At 39.1% G+C, this 26,626-nt stretch overlaps 1 protein-coding gene across 3 annotated transcripts; it reads left to right on the forward strand.

The window, feature by feature from the left end:
• The first annotated feature begins 900 nt into the window (after positions 1 to 900).
• On the forward strand, positions 901 to 23,037 carry BNIP3L (BCL2 interacting protein 3 like). Of its 3 annotated transcripts, none has more exons than XM_044224962.1 (6): positions 901 to 1,086; positions 8,065 to 8,248; positions 12,933 to 13,005; positions 17,870 to 17,973; positions 18,115 to 18,264; positions 20,243 to 23,037. In XM_044224962.1, exons 1-6 carry the CDS (start codon positions 987 to 989, stop codon positions 20,289 to 20,291), a joined length of 660 nt encoding a protein of 219 aa, XP_044080897.1. In that variant the 5' UTR covers positions 901 to 986; the 3' UTR covers positions 20,292 to 23,037. The 3 variants fall into 3 exon arrangements, with proteins under 3 accessions (XP_044080897.1, XP_044080899.1, XP_044080898.1); XM_044224964.1 differs by lacking the exon at positions 901 to 1,086 and adding an exon at positions 4,658 to 4,676; XM_044224963.1 differs by lacking the exon at positions 901 to 1,086 and adding an exon at positions 7,228 to 7,323.
• The last annotated feature ends 3,589 nt before the right edge of the window (positions 23,038 to 26,626 follow it).

The following is a 26,626-nucleotide window of genomic DNA, read 5'->3' on the forward strand; positions in this document are numbered from 1 at the left end:
AAATATAAAAAATAAGCCTATAAGAAAATCAGAAAATTTATAAGGAATAGATATAAAATCTTAGTGTGAGGGTGCTCCCAAATCATACGAAAATAATGGATTTGATTGCAAGAAATTTTTGAACTTCCTCAGGGTGAAACAAAGTTAAAAGACAAGTGACAGAGAGAAATGCATGCCACACAGACCAAGGAATGGACAAAGGACACGGTTATATGAAATAGGTGGAGCGTTTAAGAATATAAAGTAGTTTACTGTCACCCAAGTACACCGAGCAAGTCTTCCCATGTCAAGCCCCAGAAATAGGTTAGATGATGGAATTCGGGTGGTTATTTTCTTCCGCATGTTTTCCTGGAATTTTCCGTTTTTTACAATGATTACGTGTTTCATTTATAACTTAAAATTTTTTTTAAAAATCCTTAATAACTAAAAATTCTGGCCTGCCTTACATTGTTCCCTGTTTGAGGCATTCATATATTGTCAGCTTTGTGCTAGCTTTATGACAGGGAGGGGCCGGGGTTTTTTCTTCCTTTGTGTCACCACGAAACCTATTACAGAAATGAATCCTTATAGATAGTGAAAAAGAAATGCTCAGGGATTGGCTAAAACAATGTCGCTGTAGGAGATCTGTGTGGCAAATATGAGCAGCTAACCCTTCCTCATTACACATTTCTCCCTAACCTCTATATCAGTTCCAGTCGCATAAGTCACTCCATCAGGCCAGTACAATGACACGCAAGAATTCATTCCAGGTGCGCGCGTCAGCGTGACTCCCGCGTCTCCAGGTCTGAAGCTCGCCTGGGAACGCCCCCTCCCCGCCCCGTCGCTTGTTGTGTTGTCATCACGTGGCCGGAGCGGACCCTGACGTCAAGGTAGGGGAGGGATTGCGCAGGCGCAGAAAAGGGGGCGGGGGACTCGGCTTGTTGTGTTGCTGCCGGAGAACCAGAGACGGTCCTGCTGCGGCCGCAAGCCCTTCCAGCCACCTGACAATGTCGTCTCATTTAGTAGAGCAGCCGCCGCCCCCGCACAACAACAACAACAACTGCGAGGAAGGTGAACAACCTTTGCCCCCGCCAGCCGGCCTCAACAGTGAGTGCAGGGCCGGTGGGCTCGGCGAAGAGGGTGGGGGGGCGGGGGAGGAGCTGCTCCGGCCGCCGCCGCCAGCTCTGCGCGGGGGGCGGGAGGAGAAGGCAGTCCATTGGCCGAGGCTGAGGATGTGCGGGTGACTGACAGCTCCCGTCACCTGTCAGGAGGAGTGGCTCCTGTCTTCCTGTGGCCCGTCTCCCCTCCCTCCTTGGTCTCGGTCGGGGGCTGCTTGGGCTTGCAGTCGGGGAGGGCTGCTGGGTGGGAGGAGAAGGGGGCGAGCCGATCCCACCTGCGGTGGCCCCCCCTAGCGTAGCCAATCGGAACGCGGGGGGGCGGGCCTTGGGGGCGCGGGGAGCGCGGTGGGCGGAGCGGGCGGCGGAGGGGACGTGGGCAGGGATGGGGACGTGCAGCTGGGACGCCGGGGGATGGACGCGGGCGGCGGGCGGCAGGCCGAGGGGAGGGGGCGGCGGGAGGACGCGCGGGCGGTCAGGTGTGCGGCGGGGCTCGCGCCTGGCCGGGTTGACCCCAGCTCTCTGGGTCGGCCTCCCCTTAGGACTCGGAATGTAAGCCCTCCAGTTCCCTTCCTTTGTTACCACAGGCTGGTCAGGAAAATCATTTGGTAATTTAGTGGTTACTTGTTTGACGGTGGGGGTGGGGGTGAGGAGGCTGTGCTACTTTTTTTCGTGTTTTGTTTTGTTAATTTTTTTCTTAAGAGAGTTGGCCCAAGTGTGTTTTTTGGTTTTGTTTTTTAAACGATGGGGTTGTGTGCCCTGAAAACATTTTGTGAACAGCCTCTTGAGCCATGCAAGATTGCATAAATTATGGAATCTGGGGCAATAAATATTCAGAAACGGGATTAAAACCACACTGATACAGTTGGGCGCTTGGAAGTTAATGTGCAATATTTGAGTTAACGACCAGCTGCAGTTGCTCATCATAACATTCTGGTGCTCAGACATCTTGTCCTAAGGTTTTCCCCAGTTGTCTTGAAAGCTCAGTTTTCTTGGAAAGATCGTTGCCCAACCTTTCTGTAATTGATCTTATGAAAGAGGCAGTTGGGACAGTTAGCATATGGCCAGATGAAATCGTTTAAAAATCATTTGGATGCTTAACTGATTTTCAAAGGCATTGCAATCTCTTTCATACAAGGGAGGTGTTCCATCGTGGCCTAAAAATTATTTTAGGGAAAAGAGTTCCTCCCCACAAGATGGGGATAAAATTTGAGTATTTTAAGATATTTTCATTGCTTATTGCTGCTGTTCCATCTTTTGATGGATAAATTTTTCTTTAAATGTTGAGTTTTTGAAACCCAGGTGACTTATGTTCTGGAATTTAAGATTTGTATATTATTTCCCACAGAAAGGATTAATTTATGTGTCTTAAACATTTGCTTCATGTATTTAATGTGCACTTAAAACACTGCTTACCATTTTTAGCATACCGTTTTAGAAGCGTGGAATTTTAGAATGGGAAGACACTTTAGTGCTTACTGTCTCTGTTATTTACTGGTAAAGAGAGCAAGAGTAAAGTATGTTTTCTCAAGTTCACAGCAGGCTAGGACTTAGAGCTGAGATTTTTTACTTTCTGGTGGTAGCCCAGAATCCCCTGGTAATGTGTGTTTCCTGTTCTCCCAGTAGGTTATTCTACCTGATGTACAGAGGTGACTGGCTCTCTTTAGTGTACTGTTTCTTGATTGTACTCACCATTTTCCTGCAGTACTCTCAAGTTGGCTGTTTGGTTAGTATGCATACATGATTTCACAGGAAAAAAGGAATTTTCGTTTCCTTTGACCATTTAACAAAAACAACAAATGGGGTCGAGTTGTCTGTGATTGTTTATCTCTGTGTCTGATAGACATAAGAGGTATTTGATGTTTTTGGTCGTTGAGTTGCTGCTACGTTTATATTAACCTTAACAGAAGTGGAAGAACACTTTGTGTGTGATACCAAAATGTTGGCTTTGGGAAGTCTGCTAGATAGAAAGTACTTTTTTTGAGTAGGGTGAGCTTTGAAAAGTTACTGAAAACCTTTTAGCTAGTGCCATATTTAATTTCTCCCCTCTTGTCTTTTATTTTGTGTTTTCAATTCATTATATAACTGGTTTAAACAAAACAAGAAGCCTTACTGATTCCTTCAAGTGATTTTTGGGCTCTAGGTAAAACAATTTATTCAGATATCTAATACTACCCAAATTGCTGATAAGTTGAAGTTCTTTGTTCTGTAAAGTTGCATAACTATGAAACACGGGAGATGAACTCATTGTACAGATTATCTGTGGTTTGGGATTTTTCTTCAGTTGAGGGGTCAAGACAGTTTTAACAGCAAATTATTGAAATATTTGGAATAATGAAACCTTTCTCTGACTTTTTGTTTGTTTGTTTACCATTGGGAAACTATTCATTTTCCTTACAAAATCAGTAGATAAATATCTGAACTACTGGCAGAGTTAAAACAACATTTTTCCAGTTTCAGTTTTATTCTTAAGAAAACTAACAAGCTATGTAACAATATCTGTATACATTTATGCTATATAAGTTGGTAGGTAATATAAGAAAATCTTGTTACTATTTGATGTAGGAAGTACAGCCTTTCTTTTTCTTCTTCCTTTTTTTTCCCCCCTGTTTTAAACATCTTCAGCTGTGATGTACTTGCTCCCCCAGTATGGTGAGAAGGCTTTTAAGGCTATGGCATGTGAGGCTTCACTGCTTCATGATACTGTTTTGAATACATAAGTAACTGGTGTGGAAGTATCCACTTGTGGAAAATGATCTACTTTTTTTTTTTTTTTTCTTAAAGATTTTTTTTTTAATTTATTTGACACACAGAGATCACAAGTAGGCAGAGAGGCAGGCAGAGTGAGAGGGGGGAAGCAGGCTAGCCGCTGAGCAGCAGAGAGCCCAATGTGGGGCTCGGTTCCGGGACCCTGGGATCATGACCTGAGCCAAAGGCAGAGGCTTTAACCCACTGAGCTACCCAGGTGCCCTAACTTTTTTTTTTTTTAAAGAAGAATTTTGGTGACTGTTCTTGGTCTGGATTCCAGCATCCAGTACTTTACATAAAATAAAGGCTTCAAGGAAAGAACATCAGACATAATGAAATGTGTTACCCCTGGTTAGGATAAGAGTTATACATGGGACCTTGGAAAGTTGTGGAAAAAGATGACAACTACTCTTCTTCCTTCTCTCCCTTCCTCTGCCCCTCAGCTCTCCCACTCCCTCCTCCTTCGCAATTACTGGGTCAATCCTCACAATATACTATATTACAAAATGTAGAAGTGTGAATCTCTTAGGAATTCTCAAACACTTAAACTAAAGTATATTTCATGTATTGTGTATGTGTAGAGTCTGGCATAAGAGAGGTCTTTTCAGTTTTAAGTAGTGTTTTACTATAGTGGAGAGAGCCTATAGTTTTTAATTTTAAAGTCTGATTATTAGGAAGAGAATTCACTCAGGATTTTTTTCTACTTTGTATTGCTTGGACAGCGCAATCCTCATATCTTGTCTTGTTTCCTTTCCAAGGAGAAGGGGACTTTGTGAGAATTGGTGGAGTTAGAACATCAAGAAATTCTGAGGCTGTAAATCAGGAATGAACTAGGTAATGAAAAGCATGTGTAGTCCATCTATTGAGAAAGACAAGTTTATTTTTTCCCATCTTAGTAAAAAAATGAAGGTTTTAATAATTTGTGTGCATAACTTTTTGTGCAATGCTGTTTATGTCCATAGATACCTATCTGGAAGAGAATTACTAAGGGAAGTCTACCTTTTTAGGTGTCTTAATGCACATTGTCAAATTATCATTTATTGAAGACCTGATTATAGATAACATAATATTAGAAACAATTTGGGTAATGGTTAACCTTGTCATTTGGATAATGATTAAAGTATGGTATGAGATGAGATGCAAAGCAGTTGTTTTGAAGTAAGGTAATATACATTGAATTGAAAGACAACTATCTGTAAGCTGTTAAGTAAGAAATGCTTCTTACAGGGGCCCCTGGGTGGCTCAGTGGATTAGGGGTCTGCCTTTGGCTCTGGTCATGATCTCAGGGTCCTGGGGTCAAGCCCTGTATCAGGCTCTCTGCTTGGTGGGGAGTCTGCTTCTCCTTCTGCCCTTCCCCCTGCTCATGTTGGCACACTCTCTCTCTTTCAAATAGATAAAATCTTTTAAAAAAGAAAAGAAACGAAAGAAACGCTTCTTAGAGAAAAATATGTATAGTACAATTCAATTTTTCTGTAAAAACAAAACCAAAGAACAGCACTGTATTTCATTGAAAAAGCTCTGGAAGTTGACATAGGAACCTTTTGAAAAGTAGCCTTTAGGAATAGGAATGGGAGCTTGGGAGGAGAGGTATTTTTACTTTATATGTTTATTTTCAAGAAACACATTTTTGCAATAAGATATATTTTTAAAAGATACAGAATATAATTACAGTAGTGGCTAACACATAGCACTTTCCATATACTAGTGACCTTCTTTATTTTTCTCCATGCTTTATTCATTTCAACCTTCTAACAATCCTATTAGGTAGATGTAATTATTATTCCCAGTTTACAGATGATAAAACTGTTAAGGGGTTAAGTAACCTGTCTAGGGTATAACAGCTGTAAGTGTTAGAGTGGGAGTCTGCCTTCACTCTCTGCTCTTAACCACCATATTAGTTTATGCCAGATAAATATTGTCTGCCTTAAGTAGAAATGACTTCAGTTATGCTGAGTATGAAGCTAATCACAAAGATCAGTTTTACTAAGGTTTTCCAGGTATGTCTTCTCAGGTTCCTAGGTTATGATTGCTCATGCATTTTTAATGCAGAAAGTAGAATTTAGATATTGGTTTGGAAGTCCTTCAAAAAAGTAAGGTCTGGAAAAGCTAATACTGCTACAGCACTTTTTTCTTTGATCAGCTACTTGAAGTGAACATTAACTATATTTAAGGGAAGGCTGGCTTCCACAGAGACCCATCATGAACTCCTGGTTCCTTAGTTTTTCTCCTACCAGAGAAGCTCAGGTCTTTTGGTGGTTTTGTTTATTTTACACTTCAGTCTTCTATACAAGAAGAATGGATTCTGTTGGTTTAAAATAAGTTTGACAATCCTAGAAAACAGTATGAGTAGAAAAAAAAATTTAACATATACCTCTTTCTTTTTCTGTCTCTTTCTGTTAAAATTTTGCAGAACTCTAAATTTAGGGATGCTTTGGCATATTTCTCATATACTCCAGAGGCACTTGAAGTATTTAGTTAAATTACCTTTAGTTAGTGTTAAATCTGTCTTAGCTTTGCTAGTTGAACTTGTTAATCCATTTTGAGTTCTGTCTAGTCTGTGCCCATTTTTGTGTATAGAATGAGGTCACAGAGATGTCCTGCAACTGTGCTGTTGGGCAGTATAGTCCCAAAGATTTGGCCGTGGTTATGGGACTGTGACACATACTGGGACTGCCTTAGAGGGAAAGGACGGAAAGGGTAACTTCATTTTCATTTAGCCAACGCTGTTCTAAGTACTTGACAAATGTAAGCTCTTTTAACTAGTGGATAGCTGAATATCTCCACCTACTGGGTACTTTACCTGTGTCCTGTGTTTAATCCTCAGAGCTGCTCTTAGGGATCTGTATTTTTGAATATCTGTTTTACAGAGAATACTGAAGCTCAGAAAGACAGGCAAAAACTAGGTGGTGGAGTCGGGTTTCCACCCAGGTCTGCCTTTGAGCTTTTCCTTCCAGTAAGGATGATGTTGAGTTTACTTTGGATCTAGAATAGTCCTCACCTCACTGAGAGTGCATTTTAGGGTTTGAGCCTCTTTTGGTGATGGTTCTGATTTACTGATGGAAGACTCTTCAGCCACAGAACTCTAATTCTTCTGCTGAGAGTTTGGAGGAATGGCCCTATCAATCTGCTTGGTTATATTTGATAAAATAAAATTTATTATACAGAATGGATATTAGAAAGAAAATTCAGCAGTGTTTCTTTTTGTTGTGAATTGGCTGCTGTTACCAATTCTTATTAAAATTAAAGCACTGTAATGTGTTCAGCAAACTCACTGAGCCAATAAATAAATATTTTCAAGAGCTATCCAGATTACCAGGGCCACGTCCCCTTTCCTGTGGCTCCACCCTCTTTGACTGTTGGCCTGAGGAAACCTCCCTGTCTCCTGTAACAGATGCGCAGTTTCTCCCCTAAAACCAACAAGGCTTTGTGAAACTCTCGGAAATAGGAAGTGGTAGGAGAGAAGAAAGGACAAGTCCACGAGGTATGGTTAGTGCATAGGGAGAGGATAGAAAGAAGTGAGGTATAAAGGAAAGGAATAAACTAATTTGTGGGGTAGAAAGAAAGCTTTTTTCAGATTTTTTTAGTATTATCACCAGATTTAATTAGAGCTATGTGCATTAATTTTATGTTGCACATTTGTACACAAACTGAAAATTTTATGATTGGATTTAAGTTCTCTAAAAGCCTCTAATTGTGCTGATTAGGACAGTTGTTAACTTATTTAGATGACTTCTAAGACGTTTCTAAGCCATAGGTTTACTTCATCTGTGGGGAGGATACAACTAAATAGCTGCAGTAGACTATGGGGAAAAATACGCATAAATATGTTATGTTAAACATATATAATTAAAATAGTAAAGATAAGTAGTAATAAACTAGCCACTTATTTTTTGAAAAGCAATCTCAAAGTTTTCCGTAAGTGCTTATCATATATAAACTAAGCTTTAACTAGAGAGAAAATTGGCTAAAAGACGCATTTTCTAAGATAATAGTTGTAGAGTTCCAGCTTCTTCTAAATTGGTTGATTGCATGAGCTACTTCAGGAACAGGAACTATATTTTTAGACTTCTGTTGCTCCTTATTTATTTTCTTCAGAATACTCTTGCATTTGCTTTGAGGCCAGACTGAATTCTTATCAGAATTCACCGCATTCACATCTGTGTGCACATGACAGAGTTTGGTTCTGCTGTGGTTAACTTAAGCTATCTGACTTGTCCAACAGGTTCCTGGGTGGAGCTACCCATGAACAGCAGCAATGGCAATGATAATGGCAATGGGAAAAATGGGGGGCTAGAACATGTACCGTCCTCATCCTCTATCCACAATGGAGACATGGAGAAGATTCTTTTGGATGCACAACACGAATCAGGACAGAGTAGTTCAAGAGCCAGTTCTCACTGTGACAGGTAAGTAAGATCCATACAGATGGGTTACAAGGCCAGTTCCCATTAGAGAAAAATAATAAATTTACTTTCATTTTCATTTTACAGAACACAACTCTTGGTTTATCGCAGCATGTGTAATTTAAATCAGATAGCTAATTGACAAATATTTGAGTGCCTGGTGTTTTTCACTGGATTAAATCAATTTCCTTGTTCAGATTGTATCATTTTTTGATGTTTATCAGTTTTGAAGTCAATGCCATAAATGTTTACTTGTAGTATTAAACTTTCTCCCATTTTCCTTTGTGTCCTATTTAACAGATCACATTCTGCGAGTTATGTATCTGTCCCCCCTTCAGGACTGTGAGACTCCGAAAGGCAGGAGTCATTTCATTTCCTTTGTACCCTTGACAGTCGTCATGCTGGTGTGCAGTAGACAGTCAGTAAACATTTGGGTCCTAGAAACTGCAGGTTGATTCAAGTTATAGTGGTATTTGCATCATTGGAAACACCAACCAAGATCTGTAAAGATAGTTAATTTGGAAGGCCATTCTGTGTCTTCAGAAGAACTTCTGTTTCATGCCTCATTTTTCTACATTGGCCTTTGAGAAAGTAATTCCACTGTTGAAGGACTGCTTTTGGTGAAAGAGTAAGGATACAGTGATACGTATGAGTAAAATGAAACTGAGTTGTTCATTTATTTTGCAGTGTAAGCTTTGATTTTTTTCTGGAGGGATGGGTGGTATATGTGACAGTTTTAGACTGGTGGCAGCCATGCTGTTAGCGTTATGGGCTACTGGATGATCTTTTGGCTGATGAAGAGTTAACTGATATTAGTCATGTAAAAATGCAGATGCACAAGGCAAAGACTGAGGAAACACTTAAAAATGTGTACTAAAAATAAAAGTGATTATCTCCAAGGGATGGAATTGTGGATATTTTTCTTCTGTATATCTTTGTACTTTGTAAAAATTGTATATGTAGCATATTTTATTTGTCAGAAAAAGTTTAAAAGGAGTAGCAGGAGTTCAGTCATGTTTGAAGTTCCTACATATCTTATAATCCACTGATGTTACCAAGGTAGCAGAGGACCGGTTTGCTGGCTCTGGCACTCTGTGCACCCCCGCCACCCCGTCTTATCTCTGCCTTTGTCCCTGTGCTTCTTAGGAGCCTGGGATGGCTCTTGTTATAAGCAGAAGCAGAGCAGATGGCTCTTTGCTGAGCAGCTTCCCAATGATTCCAGTTGCAGCAGCATTCGTCTGTCTTTCAGACTGAAGTTCATATTAATTACATTTGTATTATGGGACTTGTAAGGGGTTTCTGAAGTTTTCTGCTTCTTCTGGGCCTGTTTGTAAGACTTTTACTATGCATTCAAGTACATGACCCTTGATCATTGGTATCAGCGTATCTCTTAACCCGTTGTTCACTTGCTGTTGTCATTGAGCAGAGAAAAAGGTACCTGCTTGCTTTTCTGGTCATCTTATTTCACTTGTGGTTGTAGTTCTACTTGTGATCGGATAGGAATTTACCTTCCCCTGATCAGGTTTAAGTTAGGTTTCTAAATACATGAAGCAAGGTGTGGCACGTGCTTTTGAACACTTCCCTAACCCTCAGCTTCTGTATCTTTAGGCTGTGGGTTCCTGGTCATCTTTCAGAGAAGTCCTATGACTATAGCTCAGTAATACTCTCCTGTGCTAACCCACCATAACATTTTAAAATGTCTTCACAATTCATGCCCTTTGAATTGCCAGGCATCTCTATATTTGAAGTCGTTGAGAAGTGTTTTTGGTAGGTGGAAGCATTTTTAAGGCTGTTGGATATTCGTCCCAGAGCTAATTTATATATATAGTGACCCCTGAATAACATGAGTCTGAACTGCATAGCCGTGTGGATTTTTCTTCCATAAATCTAGTATAGTACTGTAAATGTAGTTTCTCTTCCCTATGAGTTTCTTTAACATTTTTTTCCTCTAGCCTACTTTATTGTAAGAATACACTACATAAGGCCTATAATGTACAAGATATGTGTGAATTGACTCTGTTATCTATAAGGCTTCTTGCCAAAAGCACATTATTAGTAATTAGGTTTGAGGGGAGTCAGAAGTTATACACAGATTTTTAACTGTTCAGGTTGGGTCCAGTGCCCTACAATGTTCAACAGTCAACCATATTTTCAATTTAAAAATTATTCCAGAGATACAGTTTTGTCACTGTAGTGGTTGTTAGAAGATAGCCCCTATGTGTTTTGTATTACATTTTACCCTATTGCAGGAGTTGTCAACCTACACAGTAGGGAGACCCAGAGAGCTTTTAAAAATATCAGTGCACAGGCCACATCCCTGGAGGTTCATATTCTGTCATCAGGGATGGGGTAGAGACATGAAGGTATTTTAAAAGCTCCCCAGCTAATTCTAATATGAGCCAGGGTTGAAGCTCTAATGCATTCCAAATTGTTAGTAAATGGTTCACCAGTGAAATGTTCAGTACTCTTCTAAGTGAGATTGGTGCAGTGATAGGAGTGTAGAAGTGGAACAGTGCTTCTGTAGGGTTCTTGACTCTTTCATTTACTGCTTGACCTGCTCCTGGCTCTGTGAGAGTGGCCCTTAATGTGATATCTGGCTGTGAATGCAGCAGTGTCATATGAGTATAATGACAGTAAACTGAGGACAGTAAAAGTGCCTCCTTCCGTCTGGTTCCTGTGCTCTAGCCTGAGATTTCTAGTTCAAAAAAATGTCTAAATACACTAACATATTTGTGTGATACAGAACCAGCTTTTCTCTTTTGCTGTCCCCATTTAATGCTCTTTTATGTTAATTATAATAGTCTGAGACTCCAAGGCCAAATCAGTCTGACACATTTTGGGTGATCTTATTTATTTTTGAATCTGTCTCACCATCATCTCTATATGTTAACATTGTGTACGAGCTCTTGGGGGCTTTAACAGATCACGTCTCCTTTGAACTGGTTAAGCCTGGAGAGTTTTCATCTCTACTTTCGACGAGATTTGGCAGCGTGGGTATGGAGTGTAAAATCTAATGACCTGCTGTGGTTACACAAGCAGTCATTGATAAGATTAAGAATAGAACTTACCATGTTGTTTTCATCTATCACATCAAGTATAGTTCATGATCATGTGTTTTTATGTAATAGTTTACCTGTAAATTTTCTTTCTGGAAATATATCTTGTACTTTTTATTGAAGGTTCTATATTCGTATATAAGCTTATATAATTCACTATGAAATATCTCAAAGCAGGTATTTCTGAAATAAGTAGAATTGTGGCTCTAGTCTCCATACTCCTTTACATCCCTAAAAATTGCTAGGATCCCCAACGATCTTTTGTATATGTGGGTTATATAGTTTGATATTTAATTATATTAGAAATGAAAACAGATTTTAAAATGTATTCATTTAGCAATAATAAACCCATCGCATTTCTGTGTGAATAAGTTTTTTAGAATGAAAAATAACTTTTTCATAACCAAAAATAAATAAATAAGAAGTAGTAGCATTGTTTTACATTTTTGCAAATCTCTTTATTATCTGGCTTAATAGAAAACAGCTGGATTCTCATTTGCTTTTGCATTCATTCTGTAATGATAAAACATTTCATGTAGCCTTTGGAAAATTTCATGATCCATGGAATAAGAATGACAGACGTGACAGAATAAGAATAAAAAAAGGCAAATCATAATAGTATCATGAAAATAATCTTAACCTTGAAGACCCTTTGAAAGAGTGTTGGGGGAGGTGTTCAAGATGTGACCACAGGTTGACCCTGGAGCTGGACTTGGGCAGTTGGAAGCTCCCCATTCCCTCCCCTGTTCCTGGAATGTGCATTCTACCTGCCTTCCTGGCTCCCAGAAGCTGACTCAAGAATATAGCTTTGAGGGGCGCCTGGGTGGCTCAGTGGGTCACTGGGCCTTCAGCTCAGGTCATGATGTCAGGGTCCTGGGATGGAGCCCTGCATTGGGCTCTCTGCTCAGTGGGGAGCCTGCTTCCCCTCTCTTTGCCTGCTTCTCTGCCTACTTGTGATCTTTGTCTGTCAAATAAATAAAATCTTTAAAAAAAAAAAAAAAGAATATAGCCTTGAGACAGAAACATGGTGTTTGCACGGCATACATGACTAAACGCAGTTAAGGCCTCTATACACTTAAAATTTGGGAGGTGGATCTGATCTGCTCACCTCACTGTCACTCCAAGACAGGCCTGGTCTCTAAATTCCCTAGTTTAAAGCTGCCACTTACCACCCTGGAGTAGTCTGCCTCTTGCCCTCCTATGTGGGGGCCAGTTTCAGATTACACCAAGGAAGCTCTTTTGGAGGCTGGGAGCCAACTAGACTCTGAGAACTGCTTTCACACTTTGAAAATCCCTAGTGATGAATTATTTAATCATGAAAGAACTTGGAGAAAAAGAACCCCAAATTAGGTTTCTGGTTTTGAAGATCTTTATAACTTTACTGGGAAAAAAGTAAAAAGAGAGAAATTATCCTTGCAAAGGAAATCATCATCATCACAAAATTCCAGAATATTTTGGGTATAAGAGTGCTCTATTTCATTTGTTCTTTGGGGTCAAGATAATACTTTTCGATTGCTGCTTTTTCAAAACCATACTACTGTTGTAACTTTCAGTTTTCTAATTGCCAGTGGAGGTTAATTTACTTGATAAAATGAGAATTAAAAGTAATGGCTAAATTCTTTCTCTTCTAGCCCTTCCCCACAAGAAGATGGGCAGATTATGTTTGATGTGGAGATGCACACCAGCAGGGACCATAGCTCTCAGGTGTGTGTATATGTGTGGGTGTGTGCTTATTTTTCTGATGTACATTAAATAATTAGGAATGTGAACCTCTAAATAAGTATGTTTTACTTAAATATATTAAAGAGTAAGAAAACTTTAAAAAGTAGTTTGAAGCGGTTTTAAGTTCTTCAGTTTCTGATTTTGGAATTTACTTAGGATGATACAGCTCTCTTTGTACACTTTGCAGCTGAGAATTTGGGGTCCTCTCACTGTAAAAGAATTGGAAAATTCTTGCCTGTAATGTATCATTCCAGTATTCCAGGCTAGCTTCTTGAGTTTATAAATAGAAAGCTGAGACAGATGTTTTATTTAAGGTCACAAAATTAATGAAAAGGAAAGTTGTAGAACCAGGCGTGAAAACTTTTTCCTGCATCTAACAGCAAACCAGTGACTTTTGAGATGAATTTCAACAGCTAGAGAGAATATTCATCTGAATTTTGCAGGGTCCCTTAAGATAAATGTAGTTCGCTAAGAGTTGATGTTGTCAGTAAAATAGATGGCTGTAGTATTGAAAGTATACAATGATTAATATTCTGAAACCTACGAGAAGTAACTGTTATTAGCGATTTAAAATGCTCATAGCTGGCCCTTGACTGTATTGATGTGTTGATTCGCCTAAAAGTGCCAGAGTGCAAATTTGTGAGGACCACAACCATTGTCTCTCTACCGTGTTCATGGGCTGGCAGAGTATTTGTGGAAGGAATGTTAAAAATGCATTTGGACAGAAACTTTGCATTGTGGGATTCTCCCTGCATAGTGACCTGTTCCCCTTTTGCACTGGAAATACTGTGCATGATAACGTGGGGTGCAGCCAGTATTCTTCTGTTTCAGAAGGTTGCAGTTTCTCCCTGCTTTTTTCATAGTCTGTGCTGTTCTCTAAAACCTAGAAAATCTATGGATTGAATATAAATTTGTTTTATGATGAGCTTTATATTATAGATAAGATTGTCGTGTACAGAGATATTCTGACTGCAGTTGTTGAATTGCTGGCTGATGTATGTCGGTTTTGTCACATGCATAAGCTATAACTAATGAAGAAGAAAATAGTAGTTTGCATGGCAAAAGTGTACTAAGGAATCCCAAGGAAGAGAAGTGAAATTAATTATTTGTTGTAGTCTTTCCTGAGGAAGATGTCCTCATTTCATACTGTCTTTTGTACAGGCACTTTGAAAATCTAGATTAGCATTTTACAGAATGTGTTTCAACAAACATTTGCTCAATGGGAAGCTCCATAAGATAGTTCCAAAGTCAAGTGGAAGTAATACAGTCCCTGGGCTCCCTTTATCCCCTTCCCCATCCCCAGTAGTCACAGCACATGGTAGCACACTAAAGGCTCTGACAATTCCGGCAATAGAAGAATCTCTTAGTTTAAACCAAGTATTTCCCAAGCTTATTTGATCTTAGACCTCTTTCCCCCACACACATACATTTTCCCCCTAATAATCTACCTAACAACCTATTGGAACACTCCCGTAAGTGCTGTCTTGATTCATGGAGTGGCAGTATACATTTAGCCTTAACTGATACTTGAACTTAAATAAAATTGTAGAGCATACTGCATCCAACCTAGAATTCCAGAGGAATTTATGAAAGTCAGGGTAGAAAATACAACATTTTTGGCTTCTGTGTCAGATTATGATAGTATTGCTCGTGTGGTCCCAATTCAGAAATCAGTACCTAAAGGAATATTAGTTACCGTCAGCGTTGTTGGGTAAACCATATTAACAATCAGAGCAGTCCATATAAACATGATTACATCTTTGGAAAAGCAGTTTTAAGTCCTTTAAGAAAAATGTGTTTTTTTTTTTTAGCGTAAGACTTGTGGTAAAAGAGAAATCAGTAGGTATGATTTACTTAAACTTTCAAAAAGCCTTTTCCATTGCTTTTTTAAAATTGAAGAAATGATCATTTAAAAATTAACAACTTTAGGTTTTGGAAGGGTGGATTTTTTTCATGAGCGAGAAGCAAGCTCAGGGTTAGCAAATAGAAGCATTTACCACAGGACTGTTATGGGATTGCCCTTATCAAACATTTATATATTGTCTGTATGAGGAACAGAGAATGTTTTCAGCCTGTTCTAGGAGGAGGAAGGAAAGACACTAATACATACTAGAAGTATTCTAGGTGCTAAATCTATTTTTAAAAAAAGTTTTTCCCCCTTCCAGTGTTCTCATTCTAGTGAAAGAGGTGATATTAGCCCTTAGAACAAATGGGAGAAGTGGGGCTTTGTCTTCATTAAATCACTAATCTAAGATCACAAAGCCAGTGGGTGAGAGAGCCAGGATTGAAACCAGGGCTGTCTGAGCCTGCAGCTCTTGTGCCTTCTACTAAAATAAATCCATGCATGGGGTTGATTTCAGGAGACCTCACAAAGTCCTGAGAATGAACTAAGATGTGCTGGGTGAGTTATGGTATGAGGAAGCCCAAGGTATAATGCATTTAGGAAAAGGGTCATTCAGACTATACTTTTAGGACCATAGTCCTCAGAAGTTTCCGTTTTATTTAGGTCTCTTGAAGTCCTTTTTGTAGTGTGTTTCTGGGGTTGAAGTGTTGGGTATCACTGTTAGTGGTACAGAGCAAAATGTCCTCCCTTTCCTGTCTGGTAAAACTGGGGTTTATGGACCCCATTCTGTGTGGTTTTAATAGCTGCACATAGAGACCATGTCAAGAAAGAACTTGACATGGACCATGGAGGGAGAATGTAAGTGCTTTGAAGGTAAAGGACTTGCACATAGAACAGGCTAAAATAGTCAGAGGAGAGGGTTATTGATTCCGTTAAAAGTATGAATCGTATTTATAGATAAAGTGCATTATTACCATATTAAGTACATTTTTCCAAGATTTGGAAGGTAATTTAAAACCTGAAACTGGCAAATTTAAGATTAATAAAGGGAAGCACACAGCAGTAGTAAATGAGGATAGCATAGGATTCTTGGTTCTTAAGGTAAGCATTCTAAACTGATTAGGGGAGTTTGTTTTTACTAGTAGTCCAAAGATAACTTTGCTTCACTCAACTGAGAGAAAATGACATCATAAAGTAAATTAAGCCATAAAATCTTACTACATTTTCATTCTCTTGGAAAGTAGGAAATATTAACTTGTTCACAAATTTAAACCTCAGTCTTCGAGCAGTTTTAAGGAGAGACAATGCGAGATCAGAGTTGGAAACTGTAACCAGAAGTGACATGAATGTGTTGAATATAATCAAATATTGTGTGTAAACAAACTGATCTATAAGTAAATTGTAGCAGCTTCATTTTGATTTAGGATGTTTTCAGATTTATTCCAAAAAGAGCCAACTCATGATTCTGAGTAACCTCAATACCCAATGGAAAAAGCTTAATCCTAAAGGCTACATTGTGTCATTCAGTGGAATTTGCCAAGTCCAGCAGAACTAAGTAAGAATGATGCTACCAGAGTAGCAAAAATCCACAGGGATTTTACTTTCGGTTTGATAGTCTCTAGAGGTAGGGTAGCCCCTCTTACTCTCTGAACTACCTTCCTGGGGCACCTAGTTCACAGAGAACTAGCCCTGTCAAAAAGAACCACATGCTTTTATCAAGCTCTGCATTTCATAGCTATCTACCAAAAAGAATGAATCCTATTCAAACAGAGTAACAAATCAAAATAGTTCTTAGCTTTGAGACCCTTGGGTCTGAGGTCCTAGCATCACGTTCCTTAAAGCTGAGGGAATGGTATTGTTTATTTTTAGGACCATCTCATTTCTGAGGGCTCTTGTGAAGGAGAAGCTATTGGGAATTTTGCTTGTTCTTGGCCTGAAACTGTAGGTTATCATTACCAAGAAAAAGGACTTACTTTTCTTTTACCTGATGGAAAAAAATGTCAAATTCTAAGTCATAAAATAAATGATTCCAAAGTCTTTTAGCTTATGTAATTTTGAATAACCTCGGAAAATATTTCACTAATGATTTGTCTAAGGAAGTAAAGCTTAATGCTTAGGAGTTGGGGACTCAAAGAGACTGTTTACCTGGTTTAAATACTGACCTTATCTCTTGCTCCTTACAAAACTTCAGGCACTTACGTCTTCGTTTCCTCATCTGTAAAATGGAATATTAATAATTTCTGTTTTTATGGCATTGTTGCCAAGTAAAAATCATTAATGCATATAATGTGCTTAGAATGATGCTTATCTCTTGATAAATGATTAATACTGTTACTACTTCCTCATCACATCTCCCACTTGTTTTCTTATCACTTTATATTGATTAGCATATACTTTTGGAGATTTTTTAATAATGAAAAGTTTTGAGTATGAACAGAAGTAAAGAGAATGTTGCAGTGGGCCTCTGTATAAGTATCACCCAGATGCAGCAGTTACTGATGCTCTCCACATTTCAGTGAACATTATAGCCCGAAGTGCACTTTCCAGATTCACATCCTATGCTTTGGTTGAACAACGGTGAGGCCCACTCAGGTTCTTTTTAAGATATTAAATGCCCTGATCTCAGATCACTGGGTCAGCCTTTTTAGAAAACTGGCGTGTTTCTTACATGAAAATTGCTGATGCACAACCTTAAGAGTTTTAGTATATTTTCTTTTTTTTTTTTGAAGATTTTATTTATTTATTTGAGAGAGAGACAGTGAGAGAGAACATGAGCGATGAGAAGGTCAGAGGGAGAAGCAGACTCCCCATGGAGCTGGGAGCCCGATGTGGGACTCGATCCCGAGACTCCAGGATCATGACCCGAGCTGAAGGCAGTCGTCCAACCAACTGAGCCACCCAGGCGCCCTGTTTTAGTATATTTTCTGTCTAGATTTCTCTTTTGTGGTGGGAACAATTGGGCTTCCTTTTTTTCTTTTTTAAAGTTGTAATTCTTCTTCACAGTCAGAAGAAGAAGTTGCAGAAGGAGAGAAAGAAGTTGATGCGTTGAAGAAAAGTGTTGACTGGGTGTCTGACTGGTCCAGTAGACCTGAAAACATTCCACCTAAGTAAGTCCTTGCACATGTCTTCTCAGGGAACATGGCAGACGCCATTCCCACTCAAAGGCAGTAGACCTGCTCACTCCTAGGATGCTTTCAGCAAGTGCGTTTCTGAGTTTCTGACCCCTGCCTCTGCTTTTCTTCCCCCAGGGAGTTCCACTTCAGACACCCCAAACGCTCTGTCTCTTTAAGCATGAGGAAAAGTGGGGCCATGAAGAAAGGGGGTATTTTCTCCGCAGAATTCCTTAAGGTCTTCATTCCGTCTCTCTTCCTCTCTCATGTTTTGGCTTTGGGCCTAGGGTAAGTACTGGTGGACTCCTAATGGGTTTTCCCTTCATTTCATCCCCTGTTGTGTTTCCAGACATAAGAAATAGATGTGAAACAGTTTGTTTTACTTTTAATGTTTCAGTGCAAATAGGGAGAGCTTAAAAGATTATAGAAGCTGATACAGTATTGGTACACTGGTAAGCATTTTCAATAGGGGAGTTTTATTTTTCTTACTTGAAAATAAGTTATTCATGTTAATCTTCTCAAAGGTCATCTTCCTAACCCCTCCCCACTCCCCCACCCCCACCAATGATCATCTTTAAGTGGGCTCTTCTGTGCTTGAATTTTTCCTTTTTTCTTGTTTATAAATTATTCAAGATTAGCTAAGTTTTATTTATTTTTTCATTTAAGTTCAATTTAGTTAACATACAGTATATTAGTTTTGGGGAAAGAATTTAGTGATTCATCAAGATGAGCTAAGTTTTAAAGTAAACTAACCTAGGGTTGCCTGGGTGGCTTAGTGGTTAAAGCCTCTGCCTTCGACTCAGGTCATGATCTCAGGGTCCTGGGATCGAGTCCCGCGTCGGGCTCTCTGCTCAGCAGGGAGCCTGCCTCCTCCTCCTGTCTCTCTCTGCCTGCCTCTCTGCCTACTTGTGATCTGTCTGTCAAATAAATTTAAAAAAAAGAAAAAATCTTTTAAGTAAACTAACCTTTAAGTGTATAAACTTAGGGTTGATTTGAACATTTTTTTTTCCCCAGAAGGGAAAGTACACCATTCTATTGAATAGTCCTTGAGTGAAACTGGTAGGTTGGTTCGGGATTCTGTTTTTTCTTTTTTTGTGGCATTTTCATTTATTCTTCTAAAGTTGACCCCACATTTTTTTTGGTCTTGATGGAACAGTTGAGGAAATCTGTTTTTGAAGGAGTTAAACACTAGTTGTTGTTTTTTTCTTTTTATAAGATATATGTTATTCTCTTTAAGCAATATCTGTTATTCTCTTTAAGCATGTGCAAAGAATCATTTTCTCTATATAATATGCAAAAGCTCTTATCTCCCTTATCTCCTCTGTAAGGAGCTCAGCATATGGGAGAGATTTACTCACAGTCATAAACATGGAAACATAAACATAACTTTCCCATAAACTCCTTTTGTCTTCCTGAGTACCTGATCTGTTTTTGTGATGGTGAAGGCCATGATCACAAACAGCAGAATGGATGGAAGGGTTTGTGGAGGAAGGGAGTGTGTGATTGTTGAACAGAGTTGGTGTGAGGGCAGGCAGGGGGAGGAGTTCAAATTCCCCTTTGGTATTTACTGCACAGTAGTTCATTTGCCCTCAAGAACTTGGTTTTTATAACTTCCAGTAGCTCTTCCTTTCATGAGTCTGCAGATTGTCTCGCTTCCTGGTGTAAGTGTAACTATTGTTATAGATGAGTATAGATAAAAAGGATTTGAGAAAGTTGGTTTCATTACACTGGAGGTTGGTGGGACTAGCTTCCTATTTTCCTTAACTTCCCTTCTGCTTATGTTATTTACTGGTAAAATACTTGCTTGGCAGGGAAAAGTAATATTAGGCCTTAAGCCTGAAGAGTTAAATGATTAGTTAAGAGCCCACTATAAAGCACTGGCAGATTTGTGATTTGGCATGTTACTGTATTTTGTATGTAAAATACCAGTAGAACTTTCTGTCTGCTGTAAGGGAACGTGTCAAAGGAAGTTGGCTGTGCTTTGTCATTTGGAGAGATCTGTTCTCTCTGGTTTTACTTCATCTGATCACTGCCCCTGTGCTGTCCAGTCCTGCCTAATGAGTAAACATAATTACATAAAACCAGTTTGGCTGCCTGGTAACTGGTTTTAAGGAAGGCAGCAGTGATTTCAGGGTGTTAGGGAACTGTGCACATACACCTTTAGAGTCTTTTACAACATGGAGTTGTTAGGTGAAGTTCAGCCTGTGGGCAGCTGGTTTGCAACCATTGACACTGATGAAACACTCCGTACTCTGTTTCCTTTCAGCATCTATATCGGAAAGCGACTCAGCACGCCTTCTGCCAGCACCTACTGAAGGAAAGAACAGCCCCAGAAAAGCGTGTGACCTGTGAAGTGGTGTATTGTCACAGTAGTTTATTTGAACTTGAGACCATTGTAAGCATGACCCAACCTGCCACCCTATTTTTACATATCCAAGTTCCAGTAACTCTCAAATCCAGTATTTTATTCAAACTCTGTTGAGGCATTTTACTAACCTCATTCCCTTTTTGGCCTGTAAGACACTTTAGAATTTCCTAACAGAGTTTACTGTTATTTAGAAATTTGCAAGGGCTTCTTTTCCGCAAATGCCACCAGCAGATTATAATTTTGTCAACAATGCTATCGTCTCCTTTTAGTGCCACCAGACTTAGACCTGCATCATTCATGGTATAAATTTTACACTTGCAAGATAACTACCATCTCTTTCTTCAAATGAGATCAGATTAGCAAATGATAGAACAGCTTTGTTGTTTTGTTTTGTTTTGTTTTTTCAAGACAAAGCAAGCTTCACTAAGCTTGAATTTATAGTTATTAAAAAAAGAAAACAAACAAACAAAAAAACAAGACACAAGAAAAAAAATATCCTGGGCAATAAAAAATTATTTTAAACAAGCTTTGGAGCCACGTTTTGTCTAAACAGCCTCCTAATGGCGCCTTTTAATTTATAGGAGGCCGGCTACGTAAGTGATGGGTATGAAGTAGATTGAAAACTAAACTACATCAACAGATTTTAATAGTAGTATGTTGTAATGCTGTCTTTTCTATGGTGTAGAATCTTTATTTCTCCTAAGGAACGTCTCAGGCCTAGAACTATACAAAATTGCTTTGGGGATTTGTGTGTATTTGGTATTTTTGTTTAATTAGCTTTAGCTGCATGTGAATTTTTCATGACTTTTAAGTTTTGTTTTTTGTTTTTTAATTCTTTTCTAAGAAGGGGCTTTGGAATGAGTTCCAATTTGTGGTATAAATATAGGCTTCTTATTTTAGGAAGCACCATTATACTCTGAAGCCTTTAAACTCTGAAGATAATTGTTTCAGAGTAATTTCAAGCACTTGTGCAACTTTGAAAACCAGACTTGGGTTGTGGGAACAGTTGACAAAGTTCTGAGAAGATGCCATTTGTTTTCTTTGGATCTCTCCCTTTTTACTGTTGACCTGCACAAGCCTCCCAGGGTGGTGCCCGGGACTGTGCAGGCACCGGTCACATTCTCCCGGGGCCATCTTTTCGGTTGTGCTCGACTCCTGCAGTCCCAGAGCGCTCGGCAGCTTCCTTCAGTGATAGACTGTTTCTGTTTTGTTTGTTTGTTTCTAAAATGTGAAGCTTTAGGACCAAACTGTTAGAAAGCAGCAGGATTACCAGTTATTCCAAGTAGATTTATTGGATTTTGGAACAACTAGCATGACTCTGAAGGGGATACTATCATATGTTTTATATATAAATAATTACTGTTTATGTTGTAGACATTACTCCTGACAATGTAGAGAACCATTGTTAATTTTAAAACTGGCCATTTATTCATTAAATAAAGCACATCAGGTTTGCCTTGGATGAGAACACTGGCAACCAGATTTGCCAGTTTGCAGAAAGACAGATGTCTTTCACATTAAGTTTTGTAAAATGGACATGTTATAGTGGAAAATAATCTACAGATTAAAAAAAGGTTAATTTCTGATTATCTTTTTTCATAAACATAGCTGGTTATCTTTAAGAAAGATGATATATCCAGAATTGTTTTCTGAATCATTTTATGTTTTCTTTCTAGCACTTGATGCCTAAGTAATTTTGGATATCTTTTTATTATACCTTGTTTCTATCTTATTCTCAAACCTGGTAACACTTGATTTGCCTTCTGTAACCTATTTATTTCAAGTGTTCATACTTGGATTTCTTTGGAAGGAAAGTGAACCGGACAGCCCGCTGATTTTGAAAACCCCGGGTAAAATTGGAAAGGCTGATAGAGGTGAAAGAACTAAACCGTTCAATTGCTACAGTATGCAGCTTGTATTACAGTTGGTATCCTGGGAGGAAAAAGTAAAATCAACCTTAAAATAAGAGCAACTTTTTTTTTTTACAGGTAACACATTGCCGTCCTTTGAAATTCAGTAGAATTCTATCAGTAGTGTGGTTGAACTTGGGTATATTTATGATTTCTTTTCAACATTGGAAATAAATTTAGTTCTGCCTTTTTCTTAAACTATCTGTGAAATTTTGGACTATTACTTAAAACATAAATACATGATCACAGTAAAACTTCTCCTAAGATGAAATCATGCAGTATTTATTGATAGCTCTAACATACAGAATACATGTTTATGCTCCTACCCAGATTTGTGTTGAACAGAAACAGATTGCATGGTTGGAAAGGAGATTTTGACAATTAACAGTTGACGTTTTAAGATTAATGTTCAAAAAGCTTTATACCTGTTTACAATTTGGGGACGAAAAGGCAGCCTTCATTTTTCTTGATTGATGAAAACTGGCTAACAGTACTTGTAAACCGAATCATGAGCAAAACTGCACAAACCTGCACATTGAAAAGTGCAACAGGTTACTTTGCAGTAAAAATACTTACTATTCTAAAAAGTGAAAATTGAAGATTTAGCCAGTTGGGTGAATTTTTAAGTGAACCAGTTGTTGAAATTATTGGAATTAACTGAGCCAAAGTGATATGCATTCTTCATCTATTTAGTTAGCACTTTGTATCATTATATACAGTTTACAAGACATGTATAACTTGTAGCTATAAACATTTTGTGCCATTAAAGCTCTCACAAAACAACTTCTGTCAGCATATCATTTTATGTCATGTGTGTGGCTTGGGAGTTTAGAGATGATGTTTTCCATCACTAAGTCCCTCAAATACTTGAGTATTTGCAACCGAACAGTGTGCAGGTGCATGGGAACAAATGCTATTCCTGTCTTCCTGACTTCCCTACTCGCAGGGAGACTCTAACCACAAAATATTATTCATCGGAGAAGTGTGTATGAAGTATGATGGGGCCAGATCATTCAGAACTTTTGTGATGCAGATGTCATCAGGCTATTTTTACGGAAGAGTTGATGTATTAAAAGATGAGTAAGTACTTATTCAACAGGTGCAAAAGGGAATCAAGAGTATGCCTATAAAGGAATGGAAGAAACTGACATGTGAAACATTCTAGAAAGAACTGGAAGGTCATTGTGACTGGAAAGCAGGATGGGTAGAGAGGAAATTGAAATTGTAGTTTAGTGTTGAACCAAGTTGAGGTTTATGTGCTCTTCTGGGAGCTGAAGATGAAGATGAAGTTGTAGATGGTCTTGGTAGAGTAAGGAGAAAGCACCAGAGGCATTAAGAGAGTTGATTATCTAGGTAAGGAATAGGGCCTGCCCAAGGGGTAAGCCCAAGGGATAGCTGGGCCAGGGTGGATATGATGATCTGAGGGAAAACCAAAGTCAGTGGTGAGAAGATGATTTAGAGAGGAAGATGCATGTGTGCCTGTCCCGCCCCCACTTTTTTTTTTTTCCCACTGAGTTTCAATTGATGCCATTTATGAGGGAGGACAGGAGGAGAAATGGAGTAGTGGGAGGAAAGAAAGATGACTTCAATTTTGAATGCCCTGAACCTGGTTGGAGCCTAACAAGTAGATACTTCTTCCATAGCACTAGCACTCAGGAGAAAGGTCTGGAATGGAAATGAAATACACAAGGCATTTATGCAGGTGTGTTATGTACTATTTGAAGATTTGACCAGGAGGAAAGGAGAAAACAGTGAATTCCAACAATTGAAGACTGAGCAGAAGAGAAGCTCAAAAAGGTGAGTAATGTAAATAGTAAGGTAGGAGAACCACCCCCCTAAAAGGGGAGGAGGTGGCCAGGCCCATCAGACTTAGTGGTTAAGGAGGTAAATTGAAGAGAATCTTTTGATTTTGGTTGTTGAATCGTCACTGATCCTTCAAAGAGCATTTTCTGTAGGAGCAAAAGAGGGGTCCCCAGGCAAGATTATATTGGGTCAGTTAAAGACTAGCAAGGAAGTGCTGGCTTTTCTCAATCTGGAGATGACAAAAAAGAAGGGAAGATTTCCTAAGAGGAAACCAGGTGATAACTATTGTTAAGTTGGATGTAGGATAGGAGTAGGTCTAACAAAAGAGCACAAAAGGAAGACACAAGGGAGCAGGAAAATACTGGAGTAAGACCCTGAAGGGAGTAGTTGGGCTATATTAAGGACTCAGAGGGGAGATTGACCTTGGAAAACAGGAGAAGGACTTTTGGAACCATTGCACAAACCTAAACATTCATGATGGGAAGTGGAGAGGTAGGCGAGCAAGCATCAAGAGAGGTCTTTTAGGAGCAAAAGAATGAGGAGTTGAGGAAATTCAAGTCTAATAGACCATTCTGTCTATAGAGACTAGGTTTTGAAGATGGAGACGGTGTAGATGCAGAAGGAAAATGGGGTGGTTCTCCATCAGTATCTCCTGATCCTAAAGGAGACTGGAACTAAAGCATAAGATTCTTGAAGCCTTAGAAATTGCTCCTGCCATTATTCTCCAGTAAAACCAAAAGCATCAGTCCAGTCGACCCGACTAGGCTCCCCACTTTGCCGCCTAGTCGACTTGATGCTTTTGAGCTTCAGCCACCTTAGATTAGACTAACTGATCTCTTGGGGCCTTTTAATTCTGTCCTTGCTCTTAGTAAGTTACAATTCAGTCTAAAAAGCAGTATTGAGAATGGTTGAATTAGGTATAGACATTACAGAATCCTAGAAATAATACTTTTATATTTGGTAGTGGAACAAGAATGTGTGTGTTTATTCTAAATGTTTCCTTTATGCCTCTTGGTAAGATAACCAAAATTCAGGGAAAAATCTATAAATTCTAAGTTTAGGTGAGCTAACATTCCACATCACAAATGGTTAATAATCTTCAATAAACTAGTAGGCCCCATTCGTCACATTTTAACTTCCATGTGTTTTAGCCCAGGAATGATTAATTGTACCTCTTCTGCTTCATGAGGGGTAGAAGTTGAAAGTGTTGACCACTTTCATAGACTAATTATAAATTTTAGTGAAATCTTGATTTAGAATGTGGGGATCAGTTTGTAAAGATGTCCTCTGCTTCACTTATTATTTCTTACTTTGGAATGGTAGAAATACAAATACAAAGGTCATGAAATGAGCCAGTTTATGAGTTCAAATCAAGGGGAAAAGTTTTGACAAAGGTTTTATTTCTGTAGCTGAGAAGACAGCTCATCAGAAGTTACTAGACAATAGCAAGTTTTATAAATAACTGAAAAGAGCATTTGGATGTGTTTCAAGGGATTTTTGAGTAAGTACCAATGGATGGTTAAGCTGCTGATCAATTCTTAGACTTTGAAATGCAAATTTAAAGTTAGCTTAAGTGGAATGGGATTGGAAACTTGGAGTGAGGTAAGGAGTACAAATCATACTAAAATTACTTGGTTACCACTTAGTGAAGTTACACCTACCTCCTCTGCAGTTTGTATCATGTTTTGAAATGCTCACAAAACAAAAACTCAAAGCTTTAGTTCCCCAACCTCAGTGAATTTTACCTGTGCTCCATCTCAGCAGAGTCCTGTCCTCCACTCCCAATCCTAGCATGAATACAGAAAAAAATGTGGTATATTTAATAAAGAAACAAATGACAGGTTTTTTTTTGTTTTTTGTTTTTTGTTTTTTTTTTTAAGTGCTTCCAAAGTGATGCTGACACACAACCTGGTCACTGACCCACAGGTAAATGCGAGTGGTGCCTGCAGCTGTAATCAAGCCAGGTGTGTGCTGGGCTCCAGACCCTTCTGTCCAACTATCCCTTAGACATGGCCACTTAGCTCCTCCTGAACTTGTATTCCCCATCTCTCTTCCTCTTTCCTTCCATGTACCCCTCTTCTTGTGTTGTTTGACCCCTCTTCTTGTGTCGTTTGTGAAGAGCATAAGTATCCCCTCAGTTACCCAAACCAGAAACTTGCCAGTCCTCCACCCATGCATCTAGTCACCATGCCTGTTAATTCCACCTTCAGAATATCTCAGCTCCAGCAGCTCCTATCCCCTTCCACTGCCTTAATTCAGGCCACTACCCCCAGCATTACTTGGGTCACTGCTAGAGTTTCCCAGCTGGTCTCTAGGGCTCTGTACTTTCAAGCGGCCCCAGTAACCTGTCCAAAAGTCAAATCAAGGGGCGCCTGGGTGGTGCGGATGGTTGAATGTCTGACTTTAGGTTTCTGCTCAAGTCATGATCTCGGGGTAGTGGGATCAAGCCCCCAGGTCCAGGATCTGCACTCATCGGGAGTCTGGTTGGCATTCTGTCGCCTACTCCTTACCCCTCCCATTTATATGGGAAGTAAAATAAAACTAAAATCTGATCATACCACTGTCACTC

This window comes from Neovison vison, chromosome 11 (genome assembly GCF_020171115.1).
Source record: "Neovison vison isolate M4711 chromosome 11, ASM_NN_V1, whole genome shotgun sequence".
In the NCBI taxonomy this organism is placed as follows: domain Eukaryota; kingdom Metazoa; phylum Chordata; class Mammalia; order Carnivora; family Mustelidae; genus Neogale; species Neogale vison.

Coding starts and splice junctions, on each gene's coding strand:
- BNIP3L (XM_044224962.1), top strand. CDS start 987: ATGTCGTCTCATTTAGTAGAGCAGCCGCCGCCCCCGCACAACAACAAC. Junction 1,087..8,064: donor CCCGCCAGCCGGCCTCAACA/GTGAGTGCAGGG, acceptor CTTGTCCAACAG/GTTCCTGGGTGGAGCTACCC. Junction 17,974..18,114: donor CCTGAAAACATTCCACCTAA/GTAAGTCCTTGC, acceptor TTCTTCCCCCAG/GGAGTTCCACTTCAGACACC.